This window comes from Papio anubis, chromosome 2, assembly GCF_008728515.1.
Source record: "Papio anubis isolate 15944 chromosome 2, Panubis1.0, whole genome shotgun sequence".
Classification (NCBI taxonomy): Eukaryota; Metazoa; Chordata; class Mammalia; order Primates; family Cercopithecidae; genus Papio; species Papio anubis.
The window spans coordinates 80,329,838-80,342,935 of NC_044977.1; the positions used below are offsets into that span (position 1 = coordinate 80,329,838).

Here is a 13,098-nt window from a genome sequence, read left to right on the forward strand (position 1 = left end):
AAGGACCTCTGAGCTCCTGCATATCTGACTGAACGGGAAAACTCTTTATCCTGGAATGGTCTTCCCAGGGTTCCACCCGTCCATAACCCAAGGCAGTAGGGATGACCTCATCTGAGAGCCCTCCATCTGGAGTTATTCTGGTTTTATAGCTCTTGATTAGGTTTGTCAACTTCTCTAGAGGTAGTGATCATAAATTCTACTGATACGGTTTGACTGTGTCCACACCCAAATCTCATCTTGAATTGTAGTTCCCATAATCCCCACATGTAGTGGGTGGGACCAGATGGAGATAGTTGAATCATGGGGGTGGTTTACCCCATCATGTTCTCGTGATAGTGAGTTAGTTCTCATGAGATCTGATAGTTTTATAGGGGGCTTCCCCTTCACTGGGCACTCATTCTGCTCCTTGCTGCTCCCATGTGAAGGATGTGTTTGCTTCCCCTTCTGCTTTCACATGAGCCAAAAAGATTTACTTATAATTGAACTGTGAGTCAATTAAACCTCTTTCCTTTATAAATTATCCAGTCTCAGGTATGTCTTTATTAGCAGTGTGAGAACAGACTAATACATCTACTCTATTCTCATTGAATAGCTTTAAGAATTTAAAGCTGTTATGTCACTGAAAACCAATCACAAGCCAAAAGATAATGCAGAATATTTGTACAAGATTGATCTCAAATTTATTAGAAGCCTATTCTCTCTAATGGGACTCTGTTGCAGAAGAGCTTAATATCATAAAGGTGAATAGCAGGGGGTGCAGGGGCAGTGGGCTTAGAACTTTTACTAGGCTGTGTTCAACTGTATCAGAGTGTCAATAGTAGTATCACACTTGGATGTTGGCATCAGACAGACCTACTCATTCCACCTTCCTCAGCCTTAGTTTCTTCATCTATAAATTAATGATGACAATGATTTGGATTATATCTATCATGCAGTTTATGATAAATAATTGAGATCTTACAAAGAAAGTGCTTAGCTCAGTTTCTGGCATATGGTGGTTGGCATATAGTAAGAGCTTAATAAATAGCAACAGCTATTACTGTTGCCTCTTGTGATGATAATAAGCAAAGAATGCTCAACTGGAGAGGTTTCTAGCATGCTTGAGGTTTTTTCTTTAGAGCTTGAGGGGCCCTGTTTTAGTGTAAAGTATTTCTTTTCCCCTCCCAGAGCTGTACTCTGAACCTACTGGAGGTTTCATGAAAGGTATTGGTAGATAAGAGTTAGTATCCATTCTTTAAAAATTTCCAAAAGCCTTCTTTCTTTCCTTTCTTCTTTGTTTTTCCCCTGCTACCTGCAGATGAGAATAGTTAGAATCAGCAGAAATAAAATTTCCTGGCATGAACTATACTACTAGTTAGGGAGACCGTATAATTTATTGTCCAAAGCAGAACTTAGGAGAGTGAAAGAAGTTGCCGTTTGTTATTACACTGGCCTGTTCATACCTGCAGGCCTGAACCTGGATGGTTCCAAACAAAGAGGGGCATATGGTCACCCAGACATTAGTTATTTAATCAGGAAGGAGCATAGCAAAATACAGATGACACTTGACATCCCATCAACCTGACTTAGAATCTTAGCTTGGCCACTTTTGCCAGCTTGGTGAGGCTGCACAATTTTTTTAATTCCAGTAAGCATCACTTTGCTTACTGAAAAAAAAAAAAAAAAAAAAGGAGACAATAACAGTTTCTATTTTTTCATGTTTTGGTGAGGACGTGATAATATACAGTACTAAGTACAGTTCCAACATATAATATTCTTATGTAAATGGCAGCAAGTCTTAGAACTGAAAATGACTTGAAAACAGTGGGTGGATGAATGGTGTGATATTACCATAAATATATAAGTAAAGCTTTTTGCTTATGTGAAAGAAATAATTAAGTGATGTGTCAGTATTCTTTTTATAGAGAAGAAGAGGACTGAATTTGGGGGATTTATTTACCAGCCCATGAAAGAACCCATATTTCTCTAGATGCAAAGCCTGCCTCATTCACCTTTCAACTGACAGCCTCAGAATAGTGGGCGATGCATTTATTTCCATGTCTTTGTTACCCAAACTGTATAGTTAACTTACTACTACGGGAGAAAAGAAGCCTGGAACGTCTTTCTGAGATAGCCAGTGGTTTTCTTTGGTGGAAATAAGATGTTTTTGCCCTTTGGAAGTGGTCAAGAAGGGAGCTGGATGCAAAATATCTACAGTAATTTGAGAGTTGGAATCTACTGGAGGAAGCCCAAGGAGCAAAAAATCAGAGGCAGGAGAATGGGAGGGGAGACTGTTAATTCCTTCTGCCCAGATGTTTCCCTCCACATGGCAGCAACTACTCTCATTCTTTCCTTTAATTCACTTAGTAAAGGAAAATGGAAGAAGCCACTTGAAATGTAATTGTCTCTCACTGTTCCTGTTTAGGTCTATTACACAAACAGTAGGAAGATTTCTCATTTTGTTCTGTTTATTGCAGTAGGATTTTTTTAAAAAGCGGGAGGGGGAGGAGAAGTTCTCTCAACACCTGTTTTCTTAATTGATTGTGATGACTTTGCCCCCAAAAGTGAGTGGTTTTTAAACGAAGTGGGTACATTCTCATAAGCCACATTACCATCTTATAAACACATCGTTAAAATAGGAAAGATGACAGAACTATGACAACAGCTCCCTCTCCTACTCTGGATCAGAAGCCCATATGCCATTCACCTTTTTCTCCTCATTTGGAATCAGTGCTTCCTTTGCTTTACAAAGACAAATGCTAGACAAGGCATGTTTTCTTCCTACATGCCCTGTTTTGAGTTTGAGAGCAATGAGTAAGGAAGTCTATCTACTTTTTATCTGTTCTTTTTGTTCTGAATTTCAGTGGAAGATCTCCTTAAAACAAACCAAAAAATTAAAAATTAAAAAAAAAAAAAAACACTTCTCCTGGGTTTATCCAATGCCTATCACAGCATTTTATGCAATCCAGTACTTTAGGATGATGATGAGCTACTCAGGCTTGCAGTGTGGAAGATGGGGGTAATTGATTGGCGAAATGGATGCATTGACACTTGCTCATGTCTGTTCAGTTCCTGGGCCTCTGTGCTCATGGAGGAGGAACTGAAGAAGAACCTGCCAATGATTTCCACCTTGTGAGCTCAAAGCCAAAGGAAAAGGCATATACCCAGGCTCTCAGAGGTCAGTGACACTTTATATAGCATCAGATCCCATCATCTTGCTTTTTTTTTTTTTACTTGAAAAGATCTTAATTTTTGAAAATTTGAAATTTAAAGCTGTCTGGTTGCTAAAAGCTGCTCTAAACTCTCATTGTGGTTTGGAGCAATACATCATCAAAGCTATGGTGCTTAGATGATGTACGGCACCCATATGTCATGAGAGCACCATCCCTCTTATGAAATATTATTGTAACTCACAATTGGAGCACCACCAGTGATGTATGGCTTAAAAACACAATTGTTAAGCCACAAAACTCAACAGGGTCTCCACAAATTCTAGGAGGTGTTCTGTTTGTTTGTTTTGTTAGTTCAAACTGAATTAGTTTTTTATTTTAGATTTTCCTTGAAGTTTCCCAACTTGATTGGGACACTTTGAACACATGGAAAGCACTGTGTTTCCTCTGTTTCCTGAAAGGCACACCACTGCCTAAGCATTGCTAATATTCTAAGTGAAGGAGCTCATTGACAGTAGCATCAGAAACCATCAGTGTGCCTGTGCATTTTGACAGACCACTAATTTGATTCTTGAGTTGATCATGCTGAGGTATCCTCAAAGTCCTGTAAGTAGCATTACTTCCAGTGACATTTATTTTAGAACTAAGTAGCTGTCAATAATTTCATGCTGACCCTTGACTTAGTTGCAGAAGATGAGGCCTCCCCAAATCAAGAAAGGCAAAATCCAGACATGTAGAACACACAGCTTTGGGGTTCGTGATGGTCTGGGTGAAGTAGAATACATTCAGCAAGGCTCACCATAGAATTAAGCCTTCTGGTTTAGAACAGAAGCAGGTTGTCAAAATTATTTTCAAAACTAATGTCCTGTAATATAGTCACTGCTGGAATTGACGGATTATTCAGAATGTGCAGCATTAGCTTAAGCGCTTTACCTACGTATTTCACATAATCAGCATAATAGTCTTATGTGCTGGGATACTGGTTTTGTGCCCACTTGAAAAATGAGGGAATATGAAAGAAGTTAAGAAATCGACTCAGTAAAAAGAATAGGTAGGATCTGAACCTTGGCCACCCATCTCCAGTGACGGAACATCAAACTGCTTAATTGTAGGGGCTTCTGCCTTTTTGAGATCTGGGAAAGGTAGGATGGGCAAGATGTGGTGGAAAGCACTGGAACACAAGTCAGGGTTTCAGGGTTCTCATGGTTCCAGTCCTGGCCCTGCCATTGCTTTGCTATTGGTCTTCTAAGAACCACTCTCCTCTTCGGTGAAATGAAGAAATTAGACACTCTTACTATCCCCCTAATGTTTCCCAATTCTAATCCTAGTAGTTTTCAAAGATTTTCTGTTGGTTTGTTTTAGTAACAAATTCATTTTGCAAATGAAATTGTGCATGGGATCCCAACACAGAAACAGATAAAACAGAGCTGCTCTGTTTGAATCATGGAGGGGGAATGGAAGCCTGCTGCCCTTTCTGGTGCCCCATTCTTACTTCCATCATGAGCTGCTCCCTGGACATACCAGGCTTGTTCTGGAAGCTCTAGGGCTTTTTACAGTTTAGGAACCACTGACCAGATCTTTATCTGTTATCTCACCCATGGAAAGGAGACTAAATACTTGAACTTTCAGTTCAGCAGCAAATTAGGAGACTCCAGGTGTCAGAAACAAGACAGCACCGTGCAAAGCATTGCTACAAATGGGGTCTGTGCTCTGCCCATATTGTGTTACCCACACCCGCCATGGCTGCAATGCATCCTACCTAGCCTGGCTTCCATCTGACTGACCCTGGAAACCTGGCTTTTCTCACTGTCCAGGTGGGAGAAAGCAGAAGTGCTGGAGTATTGATGCCTCCCCAGGAGCAGTTCTCAACCAGTGAGGACAGGAGTTGGTGTATGAATATGCTAGTTCCCTCACCCCTCGGCTGGAATAACTCTGGGATGCATATTCTTCACTGGCTTTCAGAGTTCTCTAGCAGGTTTTATAAGCTCCAGTCGCACGAAATAATAACGCACTTGATCACACATCCTATATTGGCCTCCTTTCCTTTCCTGTTTCCTTGATGCATACTTCCTTACTTGTGTTTCCAGGGATTACCCACCAAATAAACTACTTGCACTCTCATCCTTGCTTCAGGGTTTGTGTCTAGGGCAATTGAGACTAAAAAAAGAGTATATATCCTATTCGTATCACTCTATATGAAGAACAGGATTGCTATTGCTTGGTAGTGAGATTAACTGGTGATCTAATTTTTCTCCTGTGTGTTTTTCTGTCTCTTTCAGATTTTCTATGCTATAAGTTTTTGACCTTGATATTCGACAAATGGAAACAATCTTATTGTTACATTGCATGTGGTTATTCCAAGTTGAGAGCTTTTGGTGATTATCCAAATATAGAAGGAACAATAGAGGCTGGGTATGATCACCTGAGGTCAGGAGTTCGAGACCAGCCTGGCCAACATGGTAGAATCCTGTCTCTACTAAAAATACAAAAAGAAAAAAAAATTAGCCTGGCATAGTGGCATGCTCCTGTAGTCCCAGCTACTCAGGAGGCTGAGTCAGGAGATTCACTTAAACTCAGGAGGCAGAGGTTGCAGTGAGCCGAGATCGTGCCACTGTGCTCCAGCCTGGGTGACAGAGTTAGACCCTGTCTCAAAAAAAAAAAAAAAAAAAAGGCAATAGATGAAGATTCCCCCGAGTCTTGCTGAGGGAAAATTTTGTCTTCTTACCTACAAAATTGGTAGAATAATACTGACTTCATAGAGGTGTTGCAGAGATAAGAAAAATGTGTAAACTATGCAATAAAAATATCAAGGCATCTGTATTCATTCTCTACTTGTTGCTATAACAAATTGCTGGAAACAGTGCATGGGTCATATGGTAACATTATTGTTAACCTTTTGGGGAACTGCAGAAATTGTTTTCTAAAGCAGCCTTACCATTTTGCATCTGCACCAGCTTGTACTAGGGTTCCAATTTCTCCACTTCCTTGCCAGCATTTGTTGTTATCTTTTTTTTTTTTTTTTTTTTTTCTGAGATGGACTCACTCTGTCACCCAGGCTGGAGTGCAGTGGTGCAATCTCGGCTCACTGCAACCTCCACCTCCCGGGTTCAGGTGATTCTCCTACCTCAGTCTCCTGAGTAGCTGGGATTACAGGCGCCCGCCAGCACACCTGGCTAATTTTTGTATTTTTTAGTGGAGACAGGGTTTCACTATATCGGCCAGGCTGGTTTGGAACTCCTGACCTTGTGATCCACCCGCCTTGGCCTCCCAAAGTGCTGGGATTACAGGCATGAGCCGCTGCACTCGGCCTTCTGTCCTTTTTATTACAGTTACCCTAGTATTTGTTAAGTGATATTGTCATTGTGGTTTTGGGCTAAGGATGTTGAGCATCTTTTCATGTATTCATTTATCCATCCTCTTTGGAGAAATGTCTGTTCATATCCTTTGCCCATTTTACTTAGGATTGTTGTCTTTTTATTACTTAGTTGTAAGTAATTCTTTATGTGTTCTGGACATACTTCCCTTATCAGATAGGTGATTTGCAAATCCTTTCTGCCAGTCTCTGGCTTGGCTTTTCACATTCTTACAATTTTGATGATGTTCACCCTCTTCCAGTTTTAAGGACTCCTGATGACATTGGGCCAAACCTGGAAAATCTATGATACCTCTCACAATCTTAAGGTCAGCTGGTTAGTAACCTTAATTCATGTGCAGCCATAATTTATCTTTTGTAACTTAATAGAATCACAGGTCAGGGATTAGGACATGGATGTCATTGAAGGTGGCCATTATCTTTTGACCACAGTATCGTCTGTTATTCTTCAGAATCAGACCTGCCTTCTGCAGTTGCTCATTGGCACATGTGAGGGAGAAGGATTCACACAGGGCCAACTGGTTGAGGTTGCAGGACCCCAGCTGTGGAGCAGGGTCGCTCTTCAGCCTTCCTTGCCCTTTCCTCCGCCATGAACCATGTTTGTGTCCTTTAGAATTGAATCACAATATACTCTGACAAGGAAAAAAGATATCAGTATGACCACACTGACAATCCTCAGGTGAGTGTGGGCAGAAGAGGTGTGTTCGAAGAGATGGAGGAAGGAGCAGAGACAGCGCAGAAGAGGCAGAGCCTCTAAAACTGACGGCACTGCACGCTGTCTCTATTTCTTCACCTCCCGCTTCCTCTGAAACCCACTGCAGTTAAGTTTTGTTTTTTTGTTTGTTTGTTTGTTTGTTTTTGAAATGGAGTCTTGCTCTGTCGCCCAGACTGGAGTGCAGTGGCACAATCTTGGCTCACTGCAACCTCTGCCTCCTGGGTTCACATGATTCTCCTGCCTCGGCCTCCCGAGTAGCTGGGATTACAGGCATGTGCCACCAAGTCTGGCTAACTTTTTGTGTATTTTTAGTAGAGACAAGGTTTCACCATGTTGGTCAGACTGGTCTCGAACTCCTGACCTCATGATCCACCCACCTCAGCCTCCCAAAGTGCTGGGATTACAGACATGAACCACAGCGCTCGGCCTGCACTTTTTTTTGTTTTGTTTTGTTTTGTTTTGAGTAATAGCTTTATTGAGATATAATTCACATAATGTAAAAGAAACCCTATTAAAGTACACAGTTCATTCTTTTAGTATAGTCACAAAGTTGTGCAACCATCACTGCTATATAATTCCAGAACATATCCATTAACCCAAAAGAAACCCTGTGCCCGTTAGCAGTTACCCTGCATCTCTCTTCACAACCACAAATCTTTCTTTCTCTATGAATCAGCCTAGTTTGGCATTTTCATATAAATGGCATTGCACAATACGTTGCCGTTTTTGTCTGGCTTATTTCCCTGAGCATGATGCTTTCACTTAGTGTACATCACTCCTTTTTATGGTCAAATCATATCCTATTGTCTTCATATACTGCACTTTGTTTACCACTGATCAGTTGATAGTCATTTGGGTTGTTTATACTTTTTGGTGATTGTGAATAATGTTGCTGTAAACATTCACATACAAGTTTTTGTATGGGCATATGTCTTCAGTTCTCTTGGGTATGTGTTAGGATCAGAAATCTGAGTCACATGGTAACTCGATGTTAAACTTTTTTGAGGAACTGCCAAACTGTTTTCCAAAGTAGCTGCATGATTTTACATTCCCAGCAGTGTAGGAGGGTTCCAGTTCTCCACACTCTGCCCAACACTTGTTATTGTGTCTTTTGATTATTGCCTTTCTCGTGGGTATGAAGTGGTAGCTCAGTGTGGTTTTCATTTGCATTTCCCTAATGACTAATAATGTTGAGCATCTTTTCATGGTATTTTGTTCTCCTAGCCTTACTGAAACAATTCAAGCTTTCAAAAACATTTCACACTGTTAGTGATACCCTCTTTGAAATTTGTTCTCTGGGCTGTTGGAACTTACCCTCTCTTGATTTTGCCTCTTTCCTCACTACAGCCTTAAATTGGGTCCTACTTCTCTTCCCAAACGTCAAAAGTTAGAATGGCTCAGTGCTCACTATTTACCTTATACCATTATGTTTTTCTTCATGACACTTATTTCTATCCAAAATTAGAATATAAAGTTAGTCATTTCCTTATCTTCTGCATCACCCATTGGAATATAAGCTCTGTGGGGACAGAGGCTTTGTCTTTTCCATTACCATATCCCTCGTTCCTAGAATAGCACCTAGAAATAGATATTTTTGAATGAATGAATGTATACTTTAGAAAAGTCTACAGAAGTGTTACGTGAATAAAAATCAGGACTCCATAGTCAAATAAGTTTCTAGAATGCTATATTAGATGAAGTTAAACAAGCATCTTTTGTGTGGAAGTTCTCATACTTTAATGTGATAATGATCTTTGTGAAATGTTATTTGACCATGAAAACATTTTTGGTGTGGAATGTGTCATGGGACTTTAAAAAGATACTCTTCTAACTCAAGCAGCTAAACTGCAACTCCTGGCAAATTTGTGGAAGGCTTTTATTAAATAGATGTTTTGCTGGCACTTAGAAAAGTAAGTTGTGATCACCACAGCTTAATATGAAACCACTAAGAACAGATTATATCAAATTATCCTCATCTCTGATGTTCATAGGGTTTTATCAGAATGTCATTCTGTTTGAAGGCCATAGTGATGGTATTTTTTCACAGCAATGAGGCTTTGAGCTGGCTTTATCATGATTTCCCTGTTCTGAGAAGCCAAGTGGGGTGTCAGCATCCTGTGATCAGCCTGTCACTTAAGAATTCATGTCAAGATATCAGGGTGGGTTGAGATCTATGCCCTTGGGAAAAAACCACCTGTACAGTGAGCTGTTCACTGTCTTTAGTGTGTCACAGCGAATTTCAAGTGGTTACCAGTGATCAAGAGTGGCTTTTCTAGAACTTGGTGGTAACATAGCCTATAGAGATAGCCCTGAACACTAAACCCAGAAGAGGAGGATAAAGAAAAGGAGGCAGGGGATAGACCTGGACCCTGGAGGTTCCCAAGTGCAGGTTCGCAGCCCACTGTATGTTAGTAGTGGATACTGACAGGCATATTCCTGAGGACCAGGCAAGGAGAGTGGTCAGAATGCAGAAAGCCAGAGAAGCATTCAGAAAGATGTCTCCACATACTGGACGTAGTAGCTCACACCTGTAATGCCAGCTACTTGGGAGGCTGAGGAGAGGGGATTGCTTGAGGCCAGGAGTTTGAGACCAGACTGGGCAACATAGTGAGAACTCCGTTGCTAAAAATATGGAAAAAAAAAAAAAAAAAAGTTAGCTTGGTGTGGTGGCATGCACCTGTAGTCCCAGCTTTGGGAGGCTGATGCCTGAGGATCTCTTGAGCCTGGGAGTTGAAGGCTGCAGTGAGCTGTGATTGTATCACTGTACTCCATCCTGGGTGACAGAGTGAGATTCTGTGGGGAGAAAGAAAAGAAGGAAGGGAAGGGAAAAAAATAAAAACGAAGGAGGAAAAGAAGAGAAAGAAAAGACAGAAGGAAGGAAAAGAGGAAAAAACAAGAAATGAGACAAAGAGTCTACACATAATGCAGTAGGGCAGGCAAAACAGCGAGTGACCTCAGTGCCCACACTGGCAGAAGCGAGGTAAGAAACCAGATGGATATTGTAAGCCAGTGGTTCTCGAAGTGTGGCATTAGACCAGCATCAGCTGGGAGCTTGTTAGAAATGTGGACTTTCAGGGCCCTGTAGTCTGCATTTTAACAAGCCCCAAGTACAGGTGGAAGATTGAGAATGGCTAGTCAAAGCAAAAGAAACCAGCTTTTGCAAAAGAGATGCTTAAACAATGCCCTCATTCAAGGAGCTTCTTAATATCTTTCCTTTTTTTTTTTTTTTTTTTTTTTTTGCTGATACAGAAATCAATCCCTGAATGTGATGTCTACTTGGTCTTCAGGTTTAAATGTGTTTTTTTAAATAATAAAATTAATTCTTGTACATTTCTAGGTAATGAGTAGTAACTACATGCAAAGCTGAATGCTCAGCACATGGTTAGCAGACTTAATCCTCTTAACCCTGTGAGGTAGCAACCATTATAATCCCCATATAGATAAGGATACTGACACATAGACTTTGTGAGGCAAGGTCACACAGTTAGTTTGTGGTAGGTCCAGGATTTGTATTAGGATGTTTAACTGCAAGACACTGGTCTGGAACTTCCTACAATGTACAAGGGAGGTGGTAAAAGATGGATAGATGGGAGGGAGGAAGAGGGGAAGAAAGGAGGAGGGGGAAAGAAGGAAGAAAGGAGAAAAAGATGAAAAGAAGTAAGGATAGCAAGAGATTCTGGAATTAAAGAGTGAATGAAGGCTCCTTCTAAGGGTGGTCTCTATCCTTGTGCTATGTTATTTTCCTGGTTTTGCTTTTAAGTCAGCCCATCTAGAGATTTCAATAGATTTCAGCCCAGGCCCACCTGCCTGGCTTTCTCCTAAGAATTTGGTTTCATGGGTAGTTTGTGATTTATTTTTTCCTTGTTTGTTCTTTCACTTTCTCTCTCCATGCTCACATAATCTTTGTGACTTAAATACACACTTGGCCCAGTTGCTGAGAGATCCGTGACTGTCTTTATCATTGACTGGTGAATATTCTGGCAAAAGCATGTCACTCTTTGGGAACTGTGCTCAGGGGCTGCTTTGAAGCTCCTCTCTGCTTCATTCACCTTGGACCACGTTGTACCCTGCCTCAGCTTTAATAGGGTATCATTTTCCCCCTCCTTGTACTGCAAAGCCGCAGGGACACTTAATCTTATGTTCTCTGGAGGCCTTTTGGAGCGTTGGAGCCCGATCGCAGTAATCAAGAAGGGGTGGGTGATCAGGGATGAGGTTTGACCCACTGTCTGCCTCTATTTAAGCTCTTCATTTTCACATTCCTCGCCATGGTTTGTAATAAAAGTGGAACATAGCTCAAGGGCAGAAGTGAGGTTTAACTTCACCCAAGGTACAATAGAGGCTATTTGGAAAGTAAAACTTTCAAATGGCAGTTTAGCCTTAAAGAATATATTGAATTAGATATGCTCTGAGCCTTGATTCACGATCATTGCATAATAGCATTGCTATGTATATTACCTGGGTGCTTTAGTAGACTAGGGAAATGGGCTATTTAAAAGATTAAATTCGCAGAATCAGTGCATGTGCTAATGAAACACGTGGGAGAAAAAGCCAAGAGGCCTCATTTCCGGTGCTGACTTTTACTTCCTGTGGTGCTCTGGCCTCACTGAACATTGATTTCCTCTTCTGTGAAATGGAGATCATAGTAGACCTTGCCTCACAGGATTTTTTTTTTTTTTTTTTTTTTTGAGAAGGAGTCTCACTCTGTCACCCAGGCTGGAATGCAGTGGCGTGATCTCGTCTCACGGCAAACTCTGCCTCCTGGGTTCACGCCATTCTCCTGCCTCAGCCTCCTAATTTTTTGATTTTGTATTTTCAGTAGAGACGGGGTTTCACCGTGTTGGCCAGGATGGTCTTGATCTCCTGACCTCGTGATCTGCCCCCCTTGTTCTCCCGAGGTGCTGGGATTACAGGCGTGAGCCACCACGCCTGGCTGCCTCACAGGATTTTTAAGAGTACTAAATGACAGAATGCCAAACACACAGCTTTCCTTATCATAGGAAGTAAATGCTTAATAAATGAGAACTGTTTGTATTACTATTATACGATTATTTCTCAAAGCTCTGAGTCTGTAATTCTGCCTATACTACTTGCTACTCTCATTTATTCGCTCTTTACTTATGCAGTTCTCTGTTAGCCAATTCTTATTTCTTGTCAGATTCAGAGTCATGATGGTCACCTTTGAAGATGTGCTGTCATTTCAAAGCACTGGCTAACTACAACCAAGACTGACAACCATGAATAATTCCATAGAGCCTCTGAAACACTCTAGCATTTCACTCCAACTCTTGTATATATACCATCAAGTTGTTCTCTCTTGCTTAGTGCGCTCTCTTCTCGGCAGAATTCAGGTATAGTTACCGAAGGTGGATATCAACTTCCTCTGAAAAATAACCCAGCAGGAACCATCATGGAGTAACTGGGCTTCATGAGATCATCACTGTCAAGTCTAAAAATACATGGTGAGATAATCACATTTACTTTTTTCTTTCTTGTACATTTTCAGCACGTTCACGTCCATGTTCTTCCCAGGAAGGCTGGAGACTTTCACAGGAATGACAGCATCTATGAGAAGGTGGGTCTGCTCTCTCTGATCTTATTGTTTGATCACGGGGACTGTCGTTGGGATGACATCAACCTAATGAATCAAGTATTACCCTAGATATGGTCTGAAATGGAATTCTATTTAGTCTGACTTGGAAAGTGGCAGTAGAAGCCAAGGAGTCAAGAATGGCCATCATGGGAACCCAAGACTAATTAATTATAATGATTTTCTTTTTCAAATGAAAACCAGCAGAAAACAAGTGTCCGTGTGATTCCTATCCTGTCATTTACCAGGACAGTAAATATTTGCATGGAGATAC

The 13,098-nt window shown here is 41.0% G+C and overlaps 1 protein-coding gene across 21 annotated transcripts in view; it reads left to right on the forward strand.

Moving 5' to 3' along the window:
• The window catches only part of FHIT (fragile histidine triad diadenosine triphosphatase), a 1,487,995-nt gene that overhangs the window by 1,300,764 nt on the left and 174,133 nt on the right, over positions 1–13,098 (forward strand). For all 21 annotated transcript variants that reach the window (XM_021933567.2, XM_017954322.3, XM_021933552.2 and 18 more), the window contains one exon: positions 12,741–12,809. In XM_021933567.2, coding sequence (XP_021789259.1) covers positions 12,741–12,809 — 69 coding nt within the window. The remainder of the gene's footprint in view (positions 1–12,740; positions 12,810–13,098) is intronic.